Consider the following 25,891-nt stretch of genomic DNA (forward strand, 5'->3'; position numbering starts at 1 on the left):
TCACCTGTGCATATAAAAATGCGTAACAGCTGCACAGGTGAACAGTGGAATTTTTGTACATGTTAGTGAAAGCAGTCATACATTCAACTAGATAAGGACCAAAAAAAAAAGCTTATCCTAATCACGCATTGGAGAGAAGCATCATTGAGGCTAATTCTATTAAAGAAAGCCGTCTTAATAATATGAGTATCAGTCAAGCATGCATAACCTGATCCACTAATTTCGAAAGAGATATGTAAAATGTTGAAATCTTAAGGAGGGTAGTAGATATGCATGGAAAAAAAAGCAATCAAATTTGCAAGCAGAATTCCTATCCCAAGCACAAATGAGCGTATGGCTTCACCCCTTGACACCTGTCAGGTGTGGATTTTTCGTTTTCAGCGGTTGGTATGTTTGTTAGTTTGTACTACCCCTCCCCTCCCCTGGCATATATATTGTGAATTTTTGTCACTATACAGTATATCAGTTCTTCGTCAGTGGCTTAGAAATAAAGCCTGAAACCGGTCAGGACCTACACCCCCTCTCTTTTATTTTTCCCTGTGGTAAAGAGTGATATATATAAATCACGTGTCCCTTATTGTAATCATGTATGTTTATATATATACATATACTATACATATATATGTATGTATTTATGCATTATGTGCCATGCTCACGTGTGTACCTGTACTCTTTAATCATGATGGTAATATTGGTTGATATTTGTCATCATCACCATCATCATCGCCATTACCATTCTTCACATTTCCGTATGTATTACCGAGTCCCAAGTGATTCAGAAAGTTTTAGGGGAACTCTAGTATAATCCCCCCTCCTCTCTCTCTCTCTCTCTCTCTCTCTCTCTCTCTCTCTCTCTCTCTCTCTCTCTCTCTCTCTCTCTCTCATTTTTCAATTCGTGATAATCATGTGCCATGGTTTTCCCTTGCTTTCTCCTTTCCATTACTAAATTCTTAATATATTTAGTTTTTTCTATAATTATCAATTAACATTTATAGGATATTCGTTGGGTTTGGGCAATACTGACATGGTGTGAGCGGGAGCCGTTGAGACATTTATTATTATTATTATTATTATTATTATTATTATTATTATTATTATTATTATTATTACTACATTAAGACAGTCTGCTGTTTTAATTTCTTGTTTCATCCGTAGGGGGTTTAATGCCATCTCATGTGGTGCACTGTAGGCATTACCTCAGGGTGTTTGCATCGTTTCTTCGGCCCCTAGTTGCATCTGCTGTTTAGCCGTTTACTTGACCTTCATTCCCGTTTCCTTTCTTCAATCTTGCTGTCCAACTTCTCAAACTATTACTTTTTAGCGTAACTGTGTTGTATCCTTCCAGTCTCACCTTTAGGCCCTTGTGTTGCAGCTCCTTTTGGTTTCTTGTTCCCTTGATCTTGCTGTCCAAACACCCCAACTCCCTCCTCGCGCTGTCTTGAGCGCTGATAGGCCGAAAGTAGCCCCAGTGCTTAAGTTAACAGACAAAATTTCAGAAAATCGGGATTCAAATTTCTTGTTTCCGGTTTCTGATGACCAGTGGCTCGTACCACGAGAGTGACGTGCGGTGCGAGTGACGACAGCTGCAAGTCTCGATCCTGGCAAGAGCCTCCCTCCCTCCCCCTCCACATCGATCGTCGCGAGGCTCTGAGGAAGGAGCCCTCACTCCGCCTACTCTACTCTCCAAAATACATGGGCCTGTGGTGAGCGAGGCTGGCCCCGGGCTGGGCGACGGCAATTCCAAGCGCGAAGTCATTTCCTGTAGACTTTTGCTGTTACACACGTGCGAAAATATATGGATACACAATGTATTTTATCATTATTGTTTGTCGTAGTAACAGTTACAGTACTTTCCGTGTTTCCCTATAGTTCATTGTGAGACTTGAGAATCGCGTGAGAGCGATAAAGGCGCAGGTGCGGCGTACAGCGCGCTCTTGCCTCCTCGTCCTCGGTCAGCCGCTGTTGTTTCTCATTCGGCTCGATTTCTCTCTCCTTCCGGGAGTTCCTTTTTGCATTCCGTTCATTGGTCAAAGCCTTCAAATTGTTTAAGCTTTCGAAACTTAGGTATATACTAAGCTAACAACAATTAGAAGTTTATTTTTGTCTGAAAAGTACGTTTGTTTGTCATTATATTTTTGAATTTAGAATGGATTTTTTAAGACCAAAACAAATTTTATTTTTGTCTAATTTTTTTCGTCAGACAGTTCGTAAATGAGATTTTGCTTATTGTTATTTGTTTTTGAGAGACCCTTTAAATAGCACAACCAATGCACTTTATCTAGCCCCGGCCCAGAGTTCTGGAAGGAAAGACTGACTTCACGCATTTTGGAAAGTTATTGCTCTATGGCTCTTTGTAATTTTTTTGGTAAATACCTTACATAGCTTTATATTGTATGTGTATATGTATATGTATATATATATATATATATATATATATATATATATATATATATATATATATATATATATATATATTATATAATTTATAGACTATATATATATATATATATATATATATATATATATATAAATGTCTTTTCCTGTAATACAACAGTGTAATATGAATATAAGAAGGCCCATAAAACACTATTTAAACGTTGCAACCATATATTTCGGGCACTTGCTTCTGTGCCCTGTTCACTGGTTGCAACGTTTAAATAGTGTTTTATGGGTTTTCTTATATATATATATATATATATATATATATATATATATATATATATATATATATATATATATATATAAATATAAAATATATATATATATATAGTGTGTGACCATGGCAACAGTTAACAATCTTCAGTACTTCTGATCTTCAAAGATGACAGCTGTTTCAGCCATTAGCTCACGTCCTCATTTAGGGTATATTAGATATGCAATTTAAGTGCAATCTAGTATATAGAAGAGTACAGCCAAAAGACTGATAGAAAATGAGAATCTAAAATCGAAATTTTAACACAAATTTCACAGGTCAGGACAGTGAGCACTAACAAATTTCGCGGGCCGCAAGTTTCTTTGTGAGTTGTGCAGTATTTTTTCAGAGCTGCTCATTTTTTCTTTTTATCGAATTGTATTTTTGTTTTGTTGCCGTTGTGCCTGTATACGGGATTTTTATATAATCGTAAGATGGAGGTATTATTATTATTATTATTATTATTATTATTATTATTATTATTATTATTATTATTATTATTATTAGCCATGTTTAAGTGTAACTGTTCGGTCTTTCTTTTCTATGTATTTGTCTGCATACACACCTTAAACTGATATAGCAAGTTCACTGTTATTGATATTTTCTTCCCTGCAGAGGTCTAAAGTAATTGAATATTTTTTCGTGAGTTTCCTATTGTATGAAACCCGTTTTGAAATTTAACTGTGCTAAATGCCAAGGTTTTGAATGCTAATTATATTAAAAATTCCACGGAAATTCCTTGTTCCCGCCATTTGTCTCCGTGGAGCTTATGGGCGGGAAACAATATCTGGGCTTACCGTCTTCTACCATTGTTCCCCCCTTCTCTCTCTCTCTCTCTCTCTCTCTCTCTCTCTCTCTCTCTCTCTCTCTCTTTATATGTAAGAAAGTTTCCCTGTATCCGGCTGCCATCTCGTTCTCATTATCAGTCCTGCTTTCCTTCTTCTGCACTATTTAGGGCTTAAGCGTTACCTGTGCACCGGCTCCTCTCGTACCAGGGTGTCTTATTATGTTTCCGTAGCTCTTGTCGACGACTCCCTTTCCCCGACCAATCGACTTATCTCCGCCATTCCTCATCTTCCCCATGTCGGTATCTTGTCTTTCTCTTAGCGCTCGAGTGATTAGCTTGGGATGGAGTTGCATTAGGAGCAAGCGTTATAATATAGGCCTGTCAAGTCTATTGCACAACAATCGAAATGTTTTTCTGTTGTTAAATTAGTAAAATAATAAAGATAAATTTTGTAAACACTTCTGTGGGCATGTTGAATAAACCGCGATTCCATATGTACCAAATTCACGCACGAAAGTTCAGTACTGTTTTCTTGTGTATTATTTTTTTGGAACGATAACACCGGTAGGTCGGCTTGATGCTCCGGAGCCGTTGCGGAAGAGACATCATTGGCTGGGTAGCTGTGATCCCCCCCCCCCTTCTCTCTCTCTCTCTCTCTCTCTCTCTCTCTCTCTCTCTCTCTCTCTCTCTCTCTCTCTCTCTCTCTCACAGCATACAGTGTGTGGGGTCTAAAATATGTGAACCTCGTGATAAATACATTGGCTAATCTTTAGCGTTCAAGAATGCAAAAAAAAAAATTATGATGAGAATCACTTTTAAATTAGGAGAGAATTTGACTTTTCAATTTCAAGTTTAGTACCAGACGTTCATGTATATATATATATATATATATATATATATATATATATATATATATATATATATATATATATATATATATATATATATATATATATATATATATATTTTGTATGTATATTCGTCTGAAATGAGGTTATCTAGATGGCAAGAGGTATTATCTTAATAATTTATATAGTTACTATCGATATTGTTTATGATATGGAAAATAATGGTGATGTATATTTTGTGCCCGAAAATTTCACGGACATGTACGTGACCTCGTCTGATACTCCGCGAGTGGGTTTTAGTCCTGCTGTGGATGTCGGAATTCCTTCATATTATTTGATTTTTTATCTGGGGCTTCGTAGTAATAAGCGTGTCCACAAAGTGAGAGGAATTCGAGAAGTTAAGATGCATTTATGTCTCCAATAATGTGTATTTCACTCTTCGTGAAACCTCGCAGGTGGTGTAAACCTTTTTAATTTGCCTGTCGCTTCTCGTTTTTCATTTTTGGTGGTGACGATAATAATGATCATCATCATGTAATGGCTCGCTGTGGAGGTCGGGGATGTGGGAGGTTTCTGCTGGTGTATCCCCCCACTGGAATTACTGAATAATAATAATAATAATAATAATAATAATAATAATAATAATAATAATAATAATAATAGCGTTGATATGGTTGTTATTGCAGGCGCAATAAAATGTTACGGTATCATGTAAACACCTTTCTAGTCCAGTATCGATAATTGCTAATTATAAATTATTAAGACTACACAAACACACACGTACAATTTATATATATATATATATATATATATATATATATATATATATATATATATATATATTTATATATATATGTATTTTATAAATGTGTATATATATATATTTATTTATATATACATAGATATATATATATATATATATATATATATATATATATATATATATATATATATGTGTGTGTGTGTGTGTGTGTGTGTGTGTGTGTGTGTGTGCGCGCGTGCGCGCTCTTGCTTACTTTCATGCATACAGTTTTCATTTTCATATCCCGGCGCATTGTGACCTGACAGGCTATTAGCCTTCAGAGCGGGGAACTTTTGTGTGAACGCTAATACCCACCAAGAAGTCGCAGGCCCTCGTGAGAAGTTGGAGTGGCCTTGATTTTTAGAACGTTGACCTTTATTTAAAGCATGAGTCGTTTTCCCACATGGGTCCGTGATGTTTCATAGTAACTGCCTTGTCGCTTTGATTTTTTAATGGATAGGATGATCGGCATAGTGCTGTTTTGGAAGGTCTGAAAATGGTGGGAATAATATCACCTTGTTGAAACTTGCAACTCCGTTTGTGAGATGGCAAATACTGATCATTATCATAGAACAAGACGTAATTGATATAGACTGCAATCCTCTTTGCCTCACGTTCTTGCTGGAATGACAGCTTTCAGTATACCCATAAGTTAGCACGAAACTCTAGGCCGATATGTTTCTTGTTTGGGCCTTAACGAAACCTTGACCGTGTAGATCCCGGTCACCTGGACAGAGGTCTGCAGTAAACCCAGGATCCAGAAATTTGGATCCACTCGTCATCGGTTTGTGAAGTGTCTCAGGATCTTTCCTACATAGTGACCCGCACGGGTTTTAACCCGTTATGTATCCACCTTTGCGGCGTGTTTGGTACAAGCCCGTGGGGGATGACCGTAAAAACATAAACAAAAGACTGTAAATATCATAAGATAATGACCCCCAAGAAACATTAGTCCTAGATAACGACCCCTGAAAAACCTTGGGATCACTATGTAGGAAAGATCCGTCCCTTGGCTTCACATGCATGCATGAGTGAAATGAGCACACTGATTGTCTATAGATCTATGTTTTGAGAAAGTTAAGTTTCGAGGAAACTCTCGTCTTCCTACTGCCCTCTTTCTCTAGGCTCGTCATTGGTGATGTGAAAGCATGGAACAATCCCCAGGAAGTGTTCTTGAGAATGTAAAGTCTTTTGTCGTTCTTTGGATTTCCGGTATCTTTGGGTGCGTGTTCGCATTGCATATGCATATCTTCCTCTTCTTCTTCTTCTTCTTTCTCTGCATTTTTTCCCACATCTACAGTATGTGGGGTCGATGTTTCTGACAGCTTTCCTCCACCTGGCTCTTCTGTCAAACACATCGTCCTCTGACAATTGTTTGTCTCTCAGGTCTTCTCTAACTACATCCATCCACCTTCGCTTTGGTCTTCCTCTTGCTCTCCCACCAGGCACCTCCATCTGCATCACTCTCCTCCCTGCATGTCTCGTCCCTTCTCATCACATGACCACACCACTGCAGTCTTCTTTCCTGGGCCGTCTTTGATAGTTCTTAGACTTTAGTAGTTCTTCTTATTCTTTCATTTTTGATCCTGTTCATTTTCGTTACTCCACGCATCCACCTGAGCATTTTCATCTCTACCGCATCCAATTTCTTCTCTTGCACTCTCTTTACCGGCCATGTTTCTGCTCCATACAGCAAAGCTGGGCTCACTAATGTCTTATACACTCTTCCTTTAACTTTTATATTGATTCTTCGGTTGCACAAGACACCTGTCATCTTTCTCCAATTTTTCCATCCAGCCTGCACTCTGTATGTGTGTTATTTCTACATCCAAATTTCTATCATCAGCCACTGTTGAACAAAGATACTTAAATTTTTCTACTCTGTTCAACCTTGTCCCTTCCATATTAATCTCGGAGTCTTGATCTTCACTAAAACTTAGGTATTCAGTCTTCTTCCTATTGATCTTTCAACCTGTCTTCCATATGCACACACACACACATACATATATATATATATATATATATATATATATATATATATATATATATATATATATATATATATATATATATATATATAGTCACTGGAGTGCGTGTGATGTTTTGTGCCTTCGTTCATTCATCGAGGAGAAGGGTGAGATGATACGACTCGAACGAAGCGCTTTCATGTATTTCAACACCACAGCAAGGTTCAGGTGCAAGTGGTAACGAAATGCCGTTCATCAGTATTTCATCGACTTTATAAACCCAGGCTGACACACTTGATCACAGGCTTTTATAATGTTACAAGACGTACGGAGTTCGTTTTCTTTTTAACTAGAACTCTACTTTTTCCTTCTGTATTTCCCTTTACTTCCTCGTACTTTCTCCTAATGAACACCTTAATATTCTTTGGAAGCTTGAATTTGAAGTCAATGGCCCCTTTGGTGGGCTTTTCCGTATGAATAGGGTCCATCTACTGAATAATAATAATAATAATAATAAGAACAATTTCCTTGGTTTGTATCCAGTTATACCAGGGTTACTGTACTAATGAACGATTTATGGATTGACCTGTTCCTTTCATTTTGGTGGTGTTTTTGAATCGAATATCCAACATTTTCCTACACTATTCCAAGGATGTTTTCAATTTTTTTTATCACTCGGAGAACATTGTACAAACATGTTCCTAGTTATCCTGAATATTTTCAAAACAAAATTAGTAACCCGAACGCAAGCAAGAGTTTAAAAAGGAAAACCGCCCAGTGTTGTTTTTTATCTTTGTTGTGACAACATCTGTGGCACAAAGCGAGAAAACGCTGTAATGCTTGTAGGATGAAACAACGTAAGCAGAGTGAAGAAACAGGTAACATGGAAACTGCATGCAAGTAACAGCAATCAGAATATTAATTGACGAGATATGGTTAGAGGAGATTTGATGGAATCACGTATCATTACAAAAAGACTTGTCAGTTATTAAATATCAGCCTGGGTTTATGAAGAGTAGATGAAATGTTTTTTCTCTCATCCTTCTCCTGGCTGAGGACGCCTCGCGCGCTCCTTTGGACCGCTCATCTCCTCCAGCCTCCCTTCTCGTAGCTCCCACCCCTGTAGATCTTGGTCTTCCAACTCTTCTGGTGCCCACAGGAGCCCAGCGGACACTGTCACGTACTATTCTCCCTGGGGATGTGCCCAGGATATGTCCAACGATAATTTCCCCTTATGGTATCGTATTTCGCCCCATCCTGCCATCTGACCCCCAGTATTCTTCTTAAACCTTTATTCTCAAATCGACTGGATCTTTTGAATAGTATCATTATTCGACTATGCCCCATTCCCGTGTAGAAATACAGGTCGTACTGGACCAGTATATAATCTTAGTTCTTGCTTAATCTTTCTTTGTCTGTTTGAATTCCAGATCTTTTTCATTCTGCCCCTAGACAACCTGTTTATTAAATATTTGAAAGACTTCACCTCATTAATCAGTGTATATATATATATATATATATATATATATATATATATATATATATATATATATATATGTATACATATGTGTGTATATCATAAAATAGCTACACAACTTCACTGTTTATATATATTCATACTGCTATGTCGGGCTTTTTAAAGTCTTTCAACTAATGTTTTATATATATATGTATTATACTGTCTTTACTAATGTATATATATATATATATTATATATATATATATACATATATATATATATATATATATATATATATATATATATATATATATATATATATATATATATATATATATATATATTACCTACTATATGTATATACAGTATATATATATTCTCCCGTATATTAATATTTTCCAGATGTATGAAGATCTTTTATTACATCTTAATATTATAAATTTTCTGAGAAAATTTTTACCATTTAAAGGCAGAGTTATGCTAATTATCTCAGTTTTGTTTGTTAAGTGTGCTGTATTTTAAATGTTTGTACTTTTTTGTTTTTGAACATTTTTGTTGATAAGTACTAGTTTTTTTTAGATAATTACTCTACTGTATTCCTTTTACTGATATGCGTTAATTCCAACATTTTGACATATGGAGAGGTGTTTTTCTACACATGAGATTGTTTGGTGTTTTGTAAGATTTCCCTTTCAAGAGAAGCGGTTATTTTGTTGAAAAAAGCAACTAGATGTTACCTTTAATTTTTCTGCATTCGTTCTTATACTGTATATTCCTTATGATTCCTCACATAGTACATGTAAAAGAGGTAAATTTTTGCCTGTTCATTATTTTCTCTTCTACTGTATTATGGTTGAAATGCAAGCGAATTTCAATTGTCATTTTTATTTTACTGACATCGTTAACGTGGACGTTTGTTAGTTTCACTTATTTAACTAGTCGTATTGATTCAGGGGTAAATGTGTTCGTTTTGGCGTTTTCCTTTATTCTTTTCATCATTATATTTTTCTTTTACGTTCCTTCTTATATTACATGCAATATGTTGTGGCCTTAGACATATCTCTGGGAAAATGCAGCCGTCTATCCTAGCAGTTCCAGCTTCCGCGCCATCATAAATGAGCGTGGGTCTCGCAGTGTAGCCTTGTCGAGATGAATTGTTTGAATCCCTTTGCCTCATTCTAGACAAAACCTTTAGAACATCAAAACTCGATTCGAAGATGCTATGTTGTTAACACGATGTGAAAATTGTGCAAAGAAATACACAAACACACGCACACAGATAATCTTAGTTTGAATCTTGGGCAACTTTAGCGCCTAGTATCGAAAAGTCGCGTTAAATGCTATCCCCTCCACAAGTCGAGGATTTTACCGTTCTTTATTTTAGCGCGCGGGATTTGAATGGTAGGTAGTGTTCTTCATTCACATTTATATCTTCCTTGACGCTACATTGGGAACGACTGGAATACATAGATGGATGATGTTAGCCATTTTTGCTCAGCTTGCGCGACGCCATCGCTTAATTTCAAGCATATTAAATGTCATCCTTCCGAACAGCGTGAAGAAGCGCAGGACCCCAAGCTCGAAAGGTTGCCTAGAGCATGTGAAACCAGTCTTGTGATTGGCCAGCTACTTTGACCAATCAGGGGTAAGGAGTGTGAATTTATTGCGTGTGTATAGGGGTGTGTCCGTTCTCTCATGGGGTTAGGGCATGTGGGCTAGTGATTCTCTCTCTCTCTCTCTCTCTCTCTCTCTCTCTCTCTCTCTCTCTCTCTCTCTCTCTCTCTCTCTCGTGCAAAGCATTGTCAGACTTATTACTATCAATGCGAGTACCATTTTTGAAAAGAAGAATGCGTAGGTGTTCATGGCAATTGAACCTGGTTGCTATGGTCTAAGTATACGCGAAAGTTTTGCACTTTTTCGTTCTAGAATATGCATTTGCAACGCATTGTTTTACGCGGTTTATATATGTAATAATTAAAATTGGCGCTAACAAAATGGAAGTTATGATGACATCGAAACATCGCCAGAAATACGTGTAGTACCATTTGAGTTGTTCATATCATTTATCAGTTCTCAACCGTGTACTGAAGCACTTTACCTTTAGATGCGCTATGCACCCTCCACTGAAATTAGATTAGTGGCCATTAAAAAAAAATCTTTTCGAAATGGACAGCACAGGATAAAAACTATATGGGGTGTGTGTACGAATCATCATGCTCTTTGACCATCTTCCAAAACACGCGGGTCTTTGTTTATTTACATTGATGACGTCATCCGGAAGTTTGTAACGCCGCCTTACCCTTCAGGACGGTGATAAAAACTAGCTGACTTGCAATGCAATTATTGCTTGTCAACTTCGCGCACGTGCACAGCTGTATATGCATAAGCAACTCTCAGAGTTTTTAATCAATACTGTTTTGTACTATGTTTGGCGAATGTACAAGTTTGAAAAATATATATATATATATATATATATATATATATATATATATATGTGTGTGTGTGTGTGTGTGTGTGTGTGTGTGTGTGTGTGTGTGTGTGTGTAATGTTAGTGTTTGTGAATAAATGTTCTGGAACTAGAATTACGATGACCGTCGTAGCGATTTCCAACATAAACACTTCAAGAAAAACGAGGGATAAAGCGATGCTGTGATCTTACCATGTGCCGCTTTTTGGACTACAGTAATATGGTTAATCGAAGCAGTTGGTTTACGTTGTTTTACCCTTTGTTCTTTCCCGTGCTGCACAGATGTAAGAAGGAAGAAATTTTGACTCGAGTAAAGCTCAAATTTGTCGACGACGCAGCTTATTATCCAACAGTATTAGCCATATTAATGAATTTTTTTATAGGTAAAACTGGGCTCTATCGTAGTAAATACACCGCCAAATTTAATAGCGAGGTTTCGGGTATTGAAGTAAGTAAATTTATAAGAACATTTTTTTGCGTCGATGGAGTAATTTTAATTATTACTCTGGGTACACCCATCAGTAAATTTACCCTGATTTTTTTTTATATAGGAAGGGCATCGCGAGAGAGAGAGAGAGAGAGAGAAAGAAAGAGAGAGAGAGAGAGCTATATGATGCGCTTCAGTTTCGCGCGCATTCTTACCGGCTGATAATGTTGTCAAGATGTCTACATTACGGATGTAATGTACGTTATAACGAAGAAAAACACAGCAGTTTCCCCCCTATGATAAGAGTATCTTTTATTACTATTAAATGCGTATCGCATGCTGGGGCTACATTTCTCAGATAGTTACGTTGCCATTGTCTTCACGGCCAGCACTTTATGAGAGTAGATGGCCTTCGTGGGAGTAAGAACACATTATCGATACATGTTTGTTGTTGTTTATATTTAACTTGTTTGATTAGAGTTTAATAAATGTGTCATAGATGATGCCTGCGCAAATTTTGTATTTAAAGCAAGATGTCTACGCCGGACTGGTAAAGCGTCGCGCGTCCCGCCGGTGCATGTTGGGAGTCAAGATGCCCAAGCCCGCCAGATTCGCATATTTGAATGATTTTTTCCGTAGAAAAGATAAAAGTAACATTACGTTTTGTCATGGGATGTTATTTTCCTGAACCTTGTGGCTTATCCAAATATGTTTGCGTAACAAATACAATTTTTGTTTTGATGCTTTGTGTATGTAGCAATACTGACCTCTTGCGGCCAATTGTCGAACTACGATGCCATTATGGCCGATGTTTGGAATTGATCTGTGAAAGGTAGATGAAAATCCCCTGTTTTCAACGCTTGCTAATGCGTTATTGACTCAAAATCGGTCATCTGTGTTACGTACCGGTATCAGCCTGTTGATCGGTAAGGTTCAAGCTGCTTAATATTAGTAAAATTAGATGAAGTGGGAAGAAATGGCCAGCCAGCGGAGCTTTATTTACTTACACACACGCTATGGAGTCAATCGTCGAGACTTTATTGTGTACAAATGTCACGTCTCTGCAACTATCTCTGTATACAAAGGATACAACCAGTCTTAGGTCTGACTGAAGTCTGGTTGTGAATGACTTGGATCCTCGAAATGTGAAGGGTGGTAATGAAACCTCCGTTAATGTGGCACGTATGTTCTATGTGTTGTTGCGGTGTTGTCAAGGGTCGTATTTTGTTCCGGGTCAAGACCTCGAAATAAAACCGTGCAGTTCTTCAGATATTACCATATTAGCCCTCGTGTGTCCGTAAACTTATTCTTTTGCGAATGCTGAACTCATCCGGGCGGTAATAAGGCGTCGGAAACTGAATAATATTTAGTTACAAAGTAGTCAGCCTTGTTGAGCAGTGTTGCCATAAGCTGTTCTTGGAATTTTCGTCGTTGCTAGCTGTCTAGGTTAAATGTTTTTGTCCACAATAATAGTTATGAAATGTTTGTTTTGGCCCTGTAGTCTCTAGAATACCGCTTTTAGGGCAGGAACGTTCTTGGTTTCATTATTTTCGGGCATTATCCTTGCACAAAAAGTGGCAAAACCACCTCCATCTACCTGCAGCATTGAATGTTGTTGGGTGCGTTGAACTTGCTATGGGTTTGTTTGGTAAGGGGGGGGGGCGAGGGGTATGTTGCTACTTGGCGGGGTTCTTACATAAGTTTTGTTTAGGGGGTTGATTGAGGGTGATGTTTTCCTCAGAAGGTGCATTGACAGTTGCAATTGTCAGTCTACCTTACTTTCACAAATTCATCTGAGGCAGCCTTGGGCTTTCCATTCTAGCCTAGGTGGTTGTGGGAGGCTTTCACAAGTATAAAATTACTTCCAAGTAGACTAGTTGGAATTTATTAAGTTACCATTACTTGTTATTACAAGATAACAAGAAGTGAGAATATTTTGCATATCCCCGTCTTCTCAAATCCATTAGTGTAGGCAGAGACCTCCCCTTTTAGGTTAGGTAGAGTGGAGGTGCTTTTCAATCTGCTTTTTATTTTTGGTAGACAGAAATAACACAGTTTCTTGTATTCACAAGAATGTGAGAAAAAAAAATGACATGTCTTCAAGCTCCCTTTTGTTTCCAGGTTTTAATATTTATAGTAAAATCGGAAACAATAGATATGTTGACCTACCTGATTAGGGTGAAGGTAGCCTATTGGAGAATGAAGTCTAGTTTATAAAGGCTTGCAAGTTTTGTTTACCAGATGCTGTGGCCTAGGCCTAGTTGTATGCATATGGTGTAGCCTAGCCTGGGTCACATTGTCTAGTAATTGCACACTTGTCATGACTGTTTATTTTAGCAGATTGCTATAATACAAATTTTACCCCAATGTAATGGTATGGTACTTCTTTGTTATATCAAAATAGAATGGGAACTTCTTCATATATTTGTCAGTTATCAGTTTACTTGAGAAATAATGTTGTTAGGGCATATTTAACTCTATATGTATGTTATATACATATGTATTTATACAATTTTGTATATAGTAGGATAGGTTGAGCATAACCAGTTTCAAGCCATAAATACATCACTGGCCTGCATGAAAAAGAGCATAATGATGCTACATAACTACTCTATGTGACATTAGCTTTATGTTGAATGGTTGGTCATTATGAGGCTTTCTTTCTTGGTTTTATATATATATATATATATATATATATATATATATATATATATTATATATATATATATATATATATATATATATATATATATATATATATATATATATATATATATATATATATTATATAATTTGTGTGTGTACTTATAAGAAAGAGAACTGTGTTGCCACAAAATCCACACTGTGACCTAAACTTTGTGTTGAAGGCCTAGTCATTGAGGTTCTGTGTTTGTGCGCACGCACCTGTTAGTTTTAGTTATGGGTGTTTGAAGATACTAGTCATTTGGACCCCTTTTTTATTTTTATAGAATAATCACAAAGTCGCAACAAGGGTCATCCTGTTTGATCAGTCTTTCATTCATATTCACTTACTGACTGTGGATGATTATGCCTTTTTTTTTTTTTTTTTTTTTTTTTGTTATTGAGTACATGTATAAAACCTGTCTTTCTAAGAGGCCTTGAACAATATCAAAAGAGTTGCATTTAACCCTTGGAGGATTTGTTGATGTCATGTGTTGTAATTATGTAACTCAATGAGAATCTGATTATTGCAAATTACTTTAACCACAGAAATTTTCAGTTAACTTCAACTAGTCTTTTTGACTTCATTTCTGATGATTTCCATTTTTCTTGTTTTGCAATCTAATTCAAAGCTTGAAAATAACCCATTACTGATTATCTGGTTAATCCTTAATAAGTAAATTCCCTGTTGAGTGATGAAAGAAGAATTTTACCGTGACCTGAAGAGTTCATTTCATGTGACGTGGACTCTCAAAAGTTTGGTGTAGAGTGTTTCCACTGTTTTTGTGCCAAGTATACCTTTTAATTTTATGATGGTGGTATTAGAAATTCTCTCTCTCTCTCTCTCTCTCGCTCTCTGTGTGAATTTTGAGATGTCTTTTTCTAGTCTTTAGACATCACATCTCTGCTATTTGCTATATGTAATACTCTGTGATCATTCCGTTGTACTCTGACCTTGAATATTCTGTAATCTCATTTTCAGTTAATTCTATTTTCCATATCGGTGTCCATGTGTTACTGCATAGAGTTATGCGGGCTTTTGTTGCCTTCCTATATGTAATACTCTGTGATCATTCTGTTGTACTCTGACCTAGAATCTAATATTCTGTGATCTCATTTTCAATTAATTCTGTTTTCCTTATCAGTGTCCATGTGTCTGCTGCATAGAGTTATGCAGGCTTTATGCCAGTCATGTCACTGTTCTCTTTATTAATGGGACATTTTAATTTACTAGTGGAGCCAACTTTATTCATTTAATACATGCTGCACTGCGCAGTTTTCTTGTTTCCTTAACTCTTGATGCCACAGTCAGTGTTGGGCTATAAGGTATATAACAGAATTTTGTTTTCTTAGACCTGTCCATCTATCACAACACAGTATTCCACTCCCCTGAATTCACCCCACCCCCACTCCCCTTTTCTGCAACAGCAGCATGATCATTTTCCTGACTACTTTTTCTTTTGTTACCTTTCAGTCTTCATAAGCGATTTCGTTATGTTGATTTTCAGCCCTCTTCTCTCCATTTCACTCTTCCACCTTTGAAAATTTTCCATTACATAATCCTCAGATTCTGGGGTTAACAATAGGTCATCTGCATATTGAAGCTCCTAGGTTTTGCATTGTGGCTGTGTTTTGTATAAATATCGAGACAAGAAGTCATCTTGTCATTTAGTAAGACATGTTTTCTTTTATGGATAAGTGAATAAATGTAGTTTTATCACAAATTGTGTATGATATGGTTGAACAACAGGTGCATGGAAAAGAGACAAAATAAAAAAAAAAAAAAGATATTTTGTAGCTGTTCCAAGTGCAAATGTAATGCCTACTATCTGAAAGTTCTGATTAATTGAATGGGATATTTTTTAAATGATGTATTGTTAACGGAGGGTTAGAAGTTATGTTGAAGTACTCTCATGTTTTTAAGTTTTTAGAAATCTGGTGCTTTAGTTCACTTTTAAGTCATGAATTTGTTGGTTTTATGTATAATTTAAAAAGGAAAACAAAACCATTAAAACTCACTTAATTTATATATTTAAATTTTTTTTTTTTTTTTTTTTGTAGAATGATTTTGAAAATTTTGTATAGATAAATTCTTAAGTTGATAGAAACCTAATTTTCTTTTGTGTTTTTTCAGGTGGAACAACCACAATCAACATAATTCGCAGAACAATTGGTACATGGATCCGCACAAGACAGGTGGGGGCATGAATCAAACTCCGCCCCCAGCACACAACATGCCTGGGCCACCACAGCATCCAGCTGCTGCTGCTCAGCACCCAACCACCATGGCCCAGAATATGCCACGACCAATGCAGACTAATTACGGCATACCTCCTCGCCCAGCGCACACTGGATCACCAACTCCTATGCCTGCCAAGCCCACAGTTAGCCCTACAGGCCACATGGTGCCTAAACCACAGAATCCAGCTAGCCTTAATCCTAAACCCATGGTGCCTGGTAATGTCCAGCAAGTACAACCTCCCAAACCCCAGCAACAGCAGCAAATGCATCCTGGCATACAGGTAAAACCAAACCCTCCACCAGGGGCAATGACCAATATGGTACAGATGGCCAAACCTAACCAAGGTTCAGTGCCCCCTGTGGTCAGTTCAGCTGCTCCTAAGATGGCATCACCAGTGATGCAGCAGTCCCACCCTCAGATGCAGCAGCACCAACAGCATCAACAGGTCCCTAAACCACCTACACCACAGAATGCTGGAATTCTTCCAAAGCCATCAACAACCCCGCCTGTGTCTGCACCAGGAGCATCACCCCAGAAACCACCTACTCAGTCACTGCCAGCAATGACTCAACAAAAACCAGTTCAGCAAAATGTAGCTCAGGCTAAGCCTATGTCCACAGCCATACCTTCAGGAGCAACAATAACACCAGTTGGCCCTAAACAGCCGCATACACCAGCAGTATCGGCCCCTCCCTCACTACAGGCTCTTCCTCCCAGACCCTTCAATCAAACACCAGTTACACAAAAACCACAGCCTCCACCCCAGGCTAAACCCAGTCCACCGCCAGCAACCAACTCCCCTGTAACTGTTACTCCCATTGTCAACACATCAACATCAGTCACGCCAGTTGCTAATATACCAGCTACTGTAACTCCAGTTTCAAAGCCACCACAAGTTGTTCCCTCACCCAAGCCTGCCTCAGTGAATGTTCCAGCAAGCACAGCAGCTCCATCAACAACAACAACAACAACAGCTGCTGCAGCTTCAACACCAGTTGCAAGTCAGGCATTACCACCAAGTGTTTCACTTTCTCCAGCATTAGTATCATCCACCCTTGCCCCTTCACAGACACCTGCAACTCCAGCTGCAAACCCCACACCTGTTTCCCAGGCAGCAACCCCAACTCCACCTCCTATGGCTGCTTCAAACACACCCAAACCCCTGTCTACCCCTGTCTCAACAGCACCTCACACAGAAAGTGCCACTCCTACCCCACCAACAAACACTCCTGCACAGAAACCTGCTGACCCTGCAAAACCTTCTGAACCTGTTAAGCCAGTAGAGCATATAAAAGTTTCAGAAACAACCAAACCCACAGTGGATGCGACCAAGACTACATCAACCCCAAGTGTGAATGGGGTGCCTGTCAAATCTCCTGTTAAACCACCTGCTCCTACTCCAGCAAAGCCCACAGAAACAGCAGCTGAGAGCAAATCACAGACAGCCCCCACAGCAGCCCCTAAAACAACCCCCCCTGTCAATAAAACTATAGAAGGAGCCCTCCAACAGAAGAAGGAATCCACCTTACAGACAAGTGCCAAGACTGCTGGAGAATCTAACGAAGCTAGAAATAATCATACTGTACCTGATGATGTGCCCGAAGTGACTCCAAAGAAGTCTCGGACACCCCGAGTAAGTTGAGCTTAACAAATTATTATTTATGTTGAAGTAAACTTATATTAATGTTAGTATTTTGTAGATTTTAGTTTATATTTTTAAGGAACTAGGTATGAAACTTCGTAGGGAATGTCAGGTTTGTCATACTTATTTTTTTAAAATTGCTAATGTGAGAAGAAGCTTGAGAAAATATTGAAGCAAAATATAAACCTGTGAAACTCCTGCTTTTCTTATTTCTTCCAGGATGATTTTGATAAAGTGATGCTTTTAGCTTGGTTTTGTGTGCATTACAGTCATATAAATATAAACTTCAATTTGTTGTCTTTAGCAGAAACGTCCTGCTCCTACTACCCCTGACGATGCAAATGACGAGCGGCGCAGTAAACGCTCACGTCACCCTGCTAGTGTGTTTCAGTCGCCTTCAGTGAATTCCCTGAATAGGGTTCGTAAAAATAGCGAGATTGTGGCATCACCCAAATCTCCTCAGGACAAACTTATCATCTTTTTCAAGTAAGAAATGCTGGTAATGTGTATTTTTATATTGGAATCACCCAGAGATGTATGTTATTTCTATGTTCCATCCATTTCTAGCCATCTTTCCTAAGTGTTTAGGGAATTGTAAAGTAGATAAGGGTAACGAAGATCCTCCATAGGTTTATGCATAGACTGCGTTTGCTGTTTTCATCCAAATATTGTCCAGAAACCTTTCCGTGACATGCATATGTCAGATTAATTTTTTTTTTTATTTTCCATTCACTTTGCATGGTTGATTCATTGATTATATAGTACATGTACTATAATGAATCTTTTAGTGGAGGACTAAGAAGCTAAGTTCAGTTTTTTTAACTTTGGAAGTATTACTGTATGTGAAGTTACTTCACAGTTATTAAATTGGGATGTCCATATTTGATATTGTATAAATTACATTTATTTATATATATATATATATATATATATATATATATATATAAATAAATAATAGGAAGTCTAGTTAAAGAAGATTTAAAAGCATTACAGCTTCTAGTTCTTTTTCATAAATGTATTAGGTTTTTGTGGATATAATTTTTAATGTGCAGTTTCTTACAAGTAATCCAGTTTTAGAACAGTGCCGTAACACGATTCAGCTACGTTGCTCCTTACTCTTCTTCTTCTTCTTCTTCTTCTTCTTCTTCTTCTTCTTCTTCTTCTTCTTCTTCTTTCACTAGTTATTTGATCCAGCAAATTCAGTTGTCATTCACATGAAATTACAGATGTTTGATAGTCATACTTAATTTCACTTGAGTTGATTCTTTATCATGTAAGATTCCAAAATGTCGTTTCAACAGACAGATTTAAGCAAACTGTGTATTTTGCGTACGTTACTGGTATTTACAAGGTTGTAGCCAGAGATTGGAGAGAGTAATGTGATCTCAAAGATTGTAGCTAGAGATAGGAAAGAGTAATATGATAGGAAAGAGTAATATGATCTCAAAGATTGTAGCTAGAGATAGGAGGGAGTAATGTGATCTCAAAGATTGTAGCTAGAGATAGGAGAGAGTAATGTGATCACAAAGATTGTAGCTAGAGATAGGAGAGAGTAATGTGATCTCAAAGATTGTGATGGTTTGAACTTGTGATTAGAACCATGTTAAAGAGTACTTGATCATGAATGTAATAGACTTGAAAGTGGCAGTATGATGACCTTGAAAAAAGAAAAAAAGAGGATCTAGATTAGGAAAATGTGACACAAACATTTAAAATGGTGATGAAGTAATTTTTAAATTTTTCCTCCAAGTTGCATAATTGGTATTAACAGGATTTTTTTTTTTTTTTTTTTTTTTTTTTTTTTTTTTTTTTCTCTCTCTCCTCTCTCCTCCAGAAGATAAACCATTCTGTCTTCAAGCACTTCATTGTAATTATGAAAGCAAGCAAATCATCCTCATTCTTTGTACAAAAATGAAGTTTGAAAACATTCCATTAAGTATAAAAAAAAAAAAACAGATACAGGTTCTTTTAGTATGCCCGGTTATTTGCTCAAATGATGAATTTGTTTTCACTTGCAAAATTGGGCTGCAACCTTTTTGACATAATGAAGTCAGTACCATGTACTGTATATGTCACTGCTCTTTTCATAAACTAATTTTTTTTTTTTTTTTTTTAATACAAACATATCTTCCTCATTGAAGAAATATATAAATTGGTTTTTTTATTCTCTTCCAGAAATGAGCATGTAGCCGTTAGAAATGCGGAAGGAACGTTCTTTTTGTGTCAGGTGGTGCAAAATGTATACAAGAATACCAAGAAAATAAAAATTAGGTGGTTGACCCCTACTAAAGAGGAAGACCCAAAGTGTGATACATATTTGCCAGATTATTATGACAAAACAGGTGAGTGTTGTGGTTCAGGTTGGTTCATCAGTATAAGTTTGCCTTAATGGTTAGTTATTAATTTTAAGTGATTGGTTTTGACAAACAGTTTTCTGTAGTAGTTATGACAAGGGATGGTTTATTTTGATGTTAAAATACCATAAGGTTTAGAATTAGCAAACAATTATTAAGGGGAAATTATTTATGAAGGTCTCCATTATATTGTAACTCATTATTTGTTTCTATATGTGTGCGTATATATGCAGTAGGAAAGGGTTTTGCCACTTTTTTGCATGTTGTTAATAAGTAATTGAATGCAACCAAGTCAAAAATCTACGCTGTCATATGGATAGACCGAGGATTTGTCCAGAAGTGGGGCACTTGTGATCTAGTTAAACTATCTTGTAATTAATTGAAATCGCTATGGAATATTTGTGTGGAGTATCTGTGTATCATAAGAACCCTTGTCTTCTGGATTTGTAAGTTTGGGAGAACACTGGAGATTAAATCGTTAAATCAATATTGGAAAACACACATTGCATACATAAAAGTCAAAAGTAAAAATGTGTATATCTGGTTGGAAAACTTGTAACATACTATTGGGGGACCTAGCATTCCACCCTGATATTACTATAGAAGCACCTTGCTTATATGTTGTAGATGATGAAAGCCAAATTTCTAGTTGACGATCAGACTTGGCATCTGCACTGGAGCATTCAAGGCCTCCCCAAACAAGTCCGCACAAGTCTAGGTTGACAAGCCTCCTCCCTCCTCCTCTCTTAAATCCCATCCTCCTTACCATAACTTAGTATCCACACTATATGAAATGTTATAAAAGATTCAGGCTATAGACTCCCCAACTAAAGAGCTTTTCTGTCAAAGAGACATTGTTATGATTTGCTATCCATCACCATTCCAAATTAGAGCTTAACAATCTGCAGTCAGTAAATGTGTACAAAATACAATATTTCCTCCAGCACTTAAATTTCCCTCTTCTTGGAGTATTTATAATGTTCATGCATACACGCTTGTTTTATCTATCCACTAATTAGGCATACATCCCTAAACTTCACAAGCAACATACTACAGAATTTATAAGAAAATGTCCCACGTATTACACCTCCAGTTCTGACAGATCCAAATGTTATCTTGGGTAGGATATGCTGCAATATATCCTTTATAAACCACACAGTTTCCTGTACCCAGTAGTGCATCTGCTTTCAAAGCATAACTGTTTGCTGTTTAGTCAGTGCATGCTAGTAACAAAATTCTAACATGGAAATTTTGTATTTTTCAATAATTACAAGTGCTTTAGAAGCACTTGAAAATTTTGTCCTAAAAGTCCCTTTATTCAGCACATTAAGTTTTCATTATGCATAATAATGGATCTGGTTTAAATGTTGAAGTATGTTACAGCCCTGCTTATTGAGGCATTACAGGAAATGAGGATGCTGATAAAACAACCAAAGCTTCAGTCAATATGCCTGTATCAAATGTATCCGTTCCTGTCAGTGATTTATTACTCTTTAATCTTTCATCTAGATGTGGCGAGCAGCTTCAAATAACGAATATAACCGCAACAAAACAGATAAAACCAACTGTTGGCATGTGGCAGTCTTCATCTGAAAAAGGATGCCACATGGAAGTTCAGTAATATTTTTCTGCCTTCAATTTGTTAGTGATAGTTGATGAACAACCCACGAGAACCGGTTTTATGAATGCAGAACAACTCTTACGGCCAAATATACATATATTGATTGTCCAGCTTCCAACCAGCATTATATTATATATGAAATATTGGCAACAGATCTTTGAAAGAAACTGTTGAATCTTCAACATTTTCAGTTTTTCCAATTACTGTATTATACTTTAAAGGGGTTTCCAGTTTATTAATTGAGACCTAATCATGTTCACCAGGAACAAATCCTTTATGCCAGCCCTGTAAAAGTTAATGATATTAGCTCAGTGCTGTGGTTAAACTATTTAATAATAAAATATATAAATCAGCGTTGAAAATTAAAGATTGCTTTGAGTAAACTAACATGTTTTGTGATATGACATTTCAGCATAATGCCCTGGGTAGGTTTCCAGGGAAAAGGAAAAAGTTGCTGAAGGAAAGAAGTGACAACTTATCAACAAAATACATGTCTTAATAAGAAAGTGAAGTAAAGTGCTACATAAATTTGATAAAGTTCCATAATAAGAAACTGAAGTTGGATCTGCCAAGTTTTGATACTGTTACATTGTACCTTGTATTTAACTTTTTCAAGACTGTAACCTTTATTGGCTTAATTCCCTACTGCTTTCCCGTTGATATACTGCATGTCATAATCCATTTTACCTACTGTACTGAACCTTAATGCAAGCTGTGATGCCTTCTATAATTTACTGTAGACATTTTCTTGGCACAGTAACTCTGAATTCTTTCTTTCTCCAGCACTGTATTCATGTTTATGAGATGAAAGATATTGTAATAATATACATAATTTTTATATATATACAGTATATATATATATATAATTTTTTTTTTTTTTTTTTTTTTTTTTTTTTTTTTTTTTTTTGGAGGATCAGATTTTGGGATAGATATACGCCATATCTTTTTATACTTGGATTCTCATTACCTTAAAGCTGTCAGATTAAGCACTTTTATATGTTTGTGCTTAAATTTGCATTCTGGTTAAAATTCGGTATAATAATTAAGCAATGATTGGTGACATGGCAAAGGTGGTTGTAACATGAAATTGAAAAAGGAGTTGCTAGGCTTCATCCTTTGGCTTTGCAACAAAATGCTGATGGCACAGGACTTTTGTTAATGGATAAGGTAAAAGTTTCATGGAAATAGTCTATTAAACTGTGTGTGTGTGTGTGTGTGGGGGAGGTTTAGCATGGTGGTAGTGTGTATAGCTCACAACTGGATGTATAGATTGGGTAGATACAAAGTCACCAAGTGCCACATGAATACTTTATTGAGTAACATTCAGCCTGTAAACAAGTTTCCAAATTAAAACAAACCCCAAATTGTTAAACAGAAACTCAAAATGTAATCCTAACAAAATATGCAAAACAACACAGCAATATTCATAAAATCAAATATAAAATGTAAGCAGTCTATTACACAACACAGCAATAACACTAACTCCATTACAAATACAAACGTACAGGATATCCCACTATAACATTTCCAAATCCATCATAAACATAAGTACATATGATTAATCAATGCAGCAACTTACACCTTGGCGCTCCATATCAAACTCCCACACATGCTTAACCTGTGCAATGCTGGCCATACACCTCTGCCAGTACACTCTGGACGTATTACCTTGCCAAATAAATGAAAACAGAAATCAGCCTACATTTGCACACCCGGCTAGGAGGCCAACCGACGCCTGTCAACACACACACAGAAAAGACGGCCGGCAGTCACCTCGCCCACTTCCTGATTCCCCAACAAAACCCCATCACCTTGCGCAACAACTTGTTTCTAATATTATTCATAATTTGTTTAACATTAATTTTCTGTATTATATGATGTTACAAACAAAATATACAATTATAAATAACTATGATTACATCATACACTCCCCCCACCACAACTCAACATTCACCACGCTCTTCAACAGGAAGTAAAACTATCAGTCTATGAGCGGACCGTTTAATTAACATATCGGTTTGACCTTTGTACTGTGGACCTGGTTTATGCACTTTATACCTCAAGGTTACATCTCGCACCTGACCATCACTTCCAGGTACTGCTACGGCAACTTCGGCCATTTTCCACGCACCCTTTACAATATTGTTTTCCTGTATAAGTACAATATCACCTGGTCTTAAATTCCTACGCTGAGTATGCCATTTTTGCCTAACTAAAAGTGAAGAAAAATAATCTCGATGCCACCTCTTCCAAAAAGAATTTACAATCTTCTGCATAAACTGAAAACTTTGCCTTGGATTATTACTTTCATCCCATAATCCACTTGGGACTCTGACACCTGTATGACCTAAGAGCAAGTCATTAGGGCAAAGATAAATGCCCAAACTGGGATCAAACCCTGGTTTGAGACCAATTGGACGGCTGTTCATTAAATTAGCAATCTCAAACATACAAGTCTGAAGCTCACTCCATGAAAGAATATTAGTACCAACAGACATCGTAATACATCTCTTTACAGACTTTATCAGAGATTCGCTGCACCCATTCTCCCAAGGAGCATCTGCAGACTTGTTGAATGTCCAACTCATTCCGAAAACACTACCAAACTCTGAAATTTGTGTCATATTCCAGTTCCTGGCCATAGTTCGCAATTCTTTGTTAGCTGCTACTAACTGTGTGCCTCCATCTGAATGCATACGCTTTGGAAATCCTCTTATGGAGACAAACCTACGTAATGTCATTAAAAAATTCTCTGTACCATAACCCTCTGCTAAATCTAAGTACACAGCTCTACTCACCATACAATTAAAGATTATCCCATAAACCTTTTTTCTAGTGCTCCTCTTGACTGTGTCTTTCACAATAAATGGTCCAAACAAATCAATAGCTGTATTAAAAAAGGGTGGGGCGGGTTGAAGTCTCTCAGATGGACACTGACCCATGCATTGCTCTTCAGTCTTCTTAGCCAATTTACGACAAATGACACACCGAGCCTTCACTGACTTTATAAGTTTCCTGGCTCCAGGCACCAAAACTTGGATTGCAATTTGGCTAAGGTTACCTCTACACCAGCATGATCTATCTCATGGATGTGTTTAACATACAATCTTGTGAATGAATGCCTCACAGGTAACAATACGAATGTACTCCTGTTCCAATTATCCTTCAGCCATACTGAAATCCTTTGACCAACACATATTAAACCTTCCTCATTCATCACAGCTCCAAGTCTCTCATATCTCTTTTCCCAGTCATCAGCTATAGTCTTCTGGACCCACCCTACCCATATATCCTCTGCTACTTTCAAATCATCTGAGTGAGGAACTAAAAAGATACCTTTAAATGACCTCAACCTAACTGCCTTCAAAACTCTAGCAGTCACTCTTAAAAGCATACTGTAACTACCATATCTATTTACATCAATTATAACAGTATTATCCCTACATAGATTATTTACAATTTTGACTGGAGCAACATCTGGTAGTTCGAGATCATTTGACTGACTGATGGGCCATTCACTGACAGGTAAACCCATAAATGGGGGTCCATTCTGCCATGAAGAATCAGAATCTAAAAGCATAGGGTGTGTAGGCCTTGTAGTTAAGTCTGCTGGATTATTTCCTGAGGATGTCCAAAACCATTAAACAGATTTTGATTTAGTTTGAATTTCTGCTACTCTAGTAGCGACAAAAATATTAAAACTGCTTGACTTATTACAAATTTGTGCTCTGACAATAGATGAATCAATAATATGTATGACTGACTCAAGTTCAATGTCTATTTCCTTCTCAATCACAGTCCTCAACCGGCAGGCCAACACAGCCCCACACAACTCTAACCGTGGGATGGTGAGCTGTCGAGTAGGGGCAATCCTATTCTTTGCCATCAAGAGTTTACTTAC

General features: G+C 37.0%; 1 protein-coding gene across 14 annotated transcripts in view; it reads left to right on the forward strand.

Annotated features, from left to right (window-relative positions):
• LOC136831325 (uncharacterized) overlaps window positions 1–25,891 on the forward strand; it is a 471,746-nt gene that overhangs the window by 423,895 nt on the left and 21,960 nt on the right. For 4 of the 14 annotated variants that reach the window (XR_010850841.1, XR_010850842.1, XM_067091562.1 and 1 more), the window contains exons 1-4: window positions 12,103–12,281; window positions 16,266–18,006; window positions 18,320–18,501; window positions 20,191–20,357. Coding sequence is in view for 11 of the 14 variants with exons in the window: in XM_067091562.1 (XP_066947663.1) it covers window positions 12,118–12,281; window positions 16,266–18,006; window positions 18,320–18,501; window positions 20,191–20,357 (2,254 nt within the window). In the remaining 3 variants the exon portion in view is untranslated. Of the gene's footprint in view, window positions 1–12,102; window positions 12,376–16,265; window positions 18,007–18,319; window positions 18,502–20,190; window positions 20,358–21,878; window positions 22,215–25,891 lie in introns of those variants that run through there. The other 10 variants (XR_010850843.1, XM_067091568.1, XM_067091570.1 and 7 more) reach the window with 6 other exon arrangements.

The sequence above is a fragment of the Macrobrachium rosenbergii genome, chromosome 48, assembly GCF_040412425.1.
Source record: "Macrobrachium rosenbergii isolate ZJJX-2024 chromosome 48, ASM4041242v1, whole genome shotgun sequence".
In the NCBI taxonomy this organism is placed as follows: Eukaryota; Metazoa; Arthropoda; class Malacostraca; order Decapoda; family Palaemonidae; genus Macrobrachium; species Macrobrachium rosenbergii.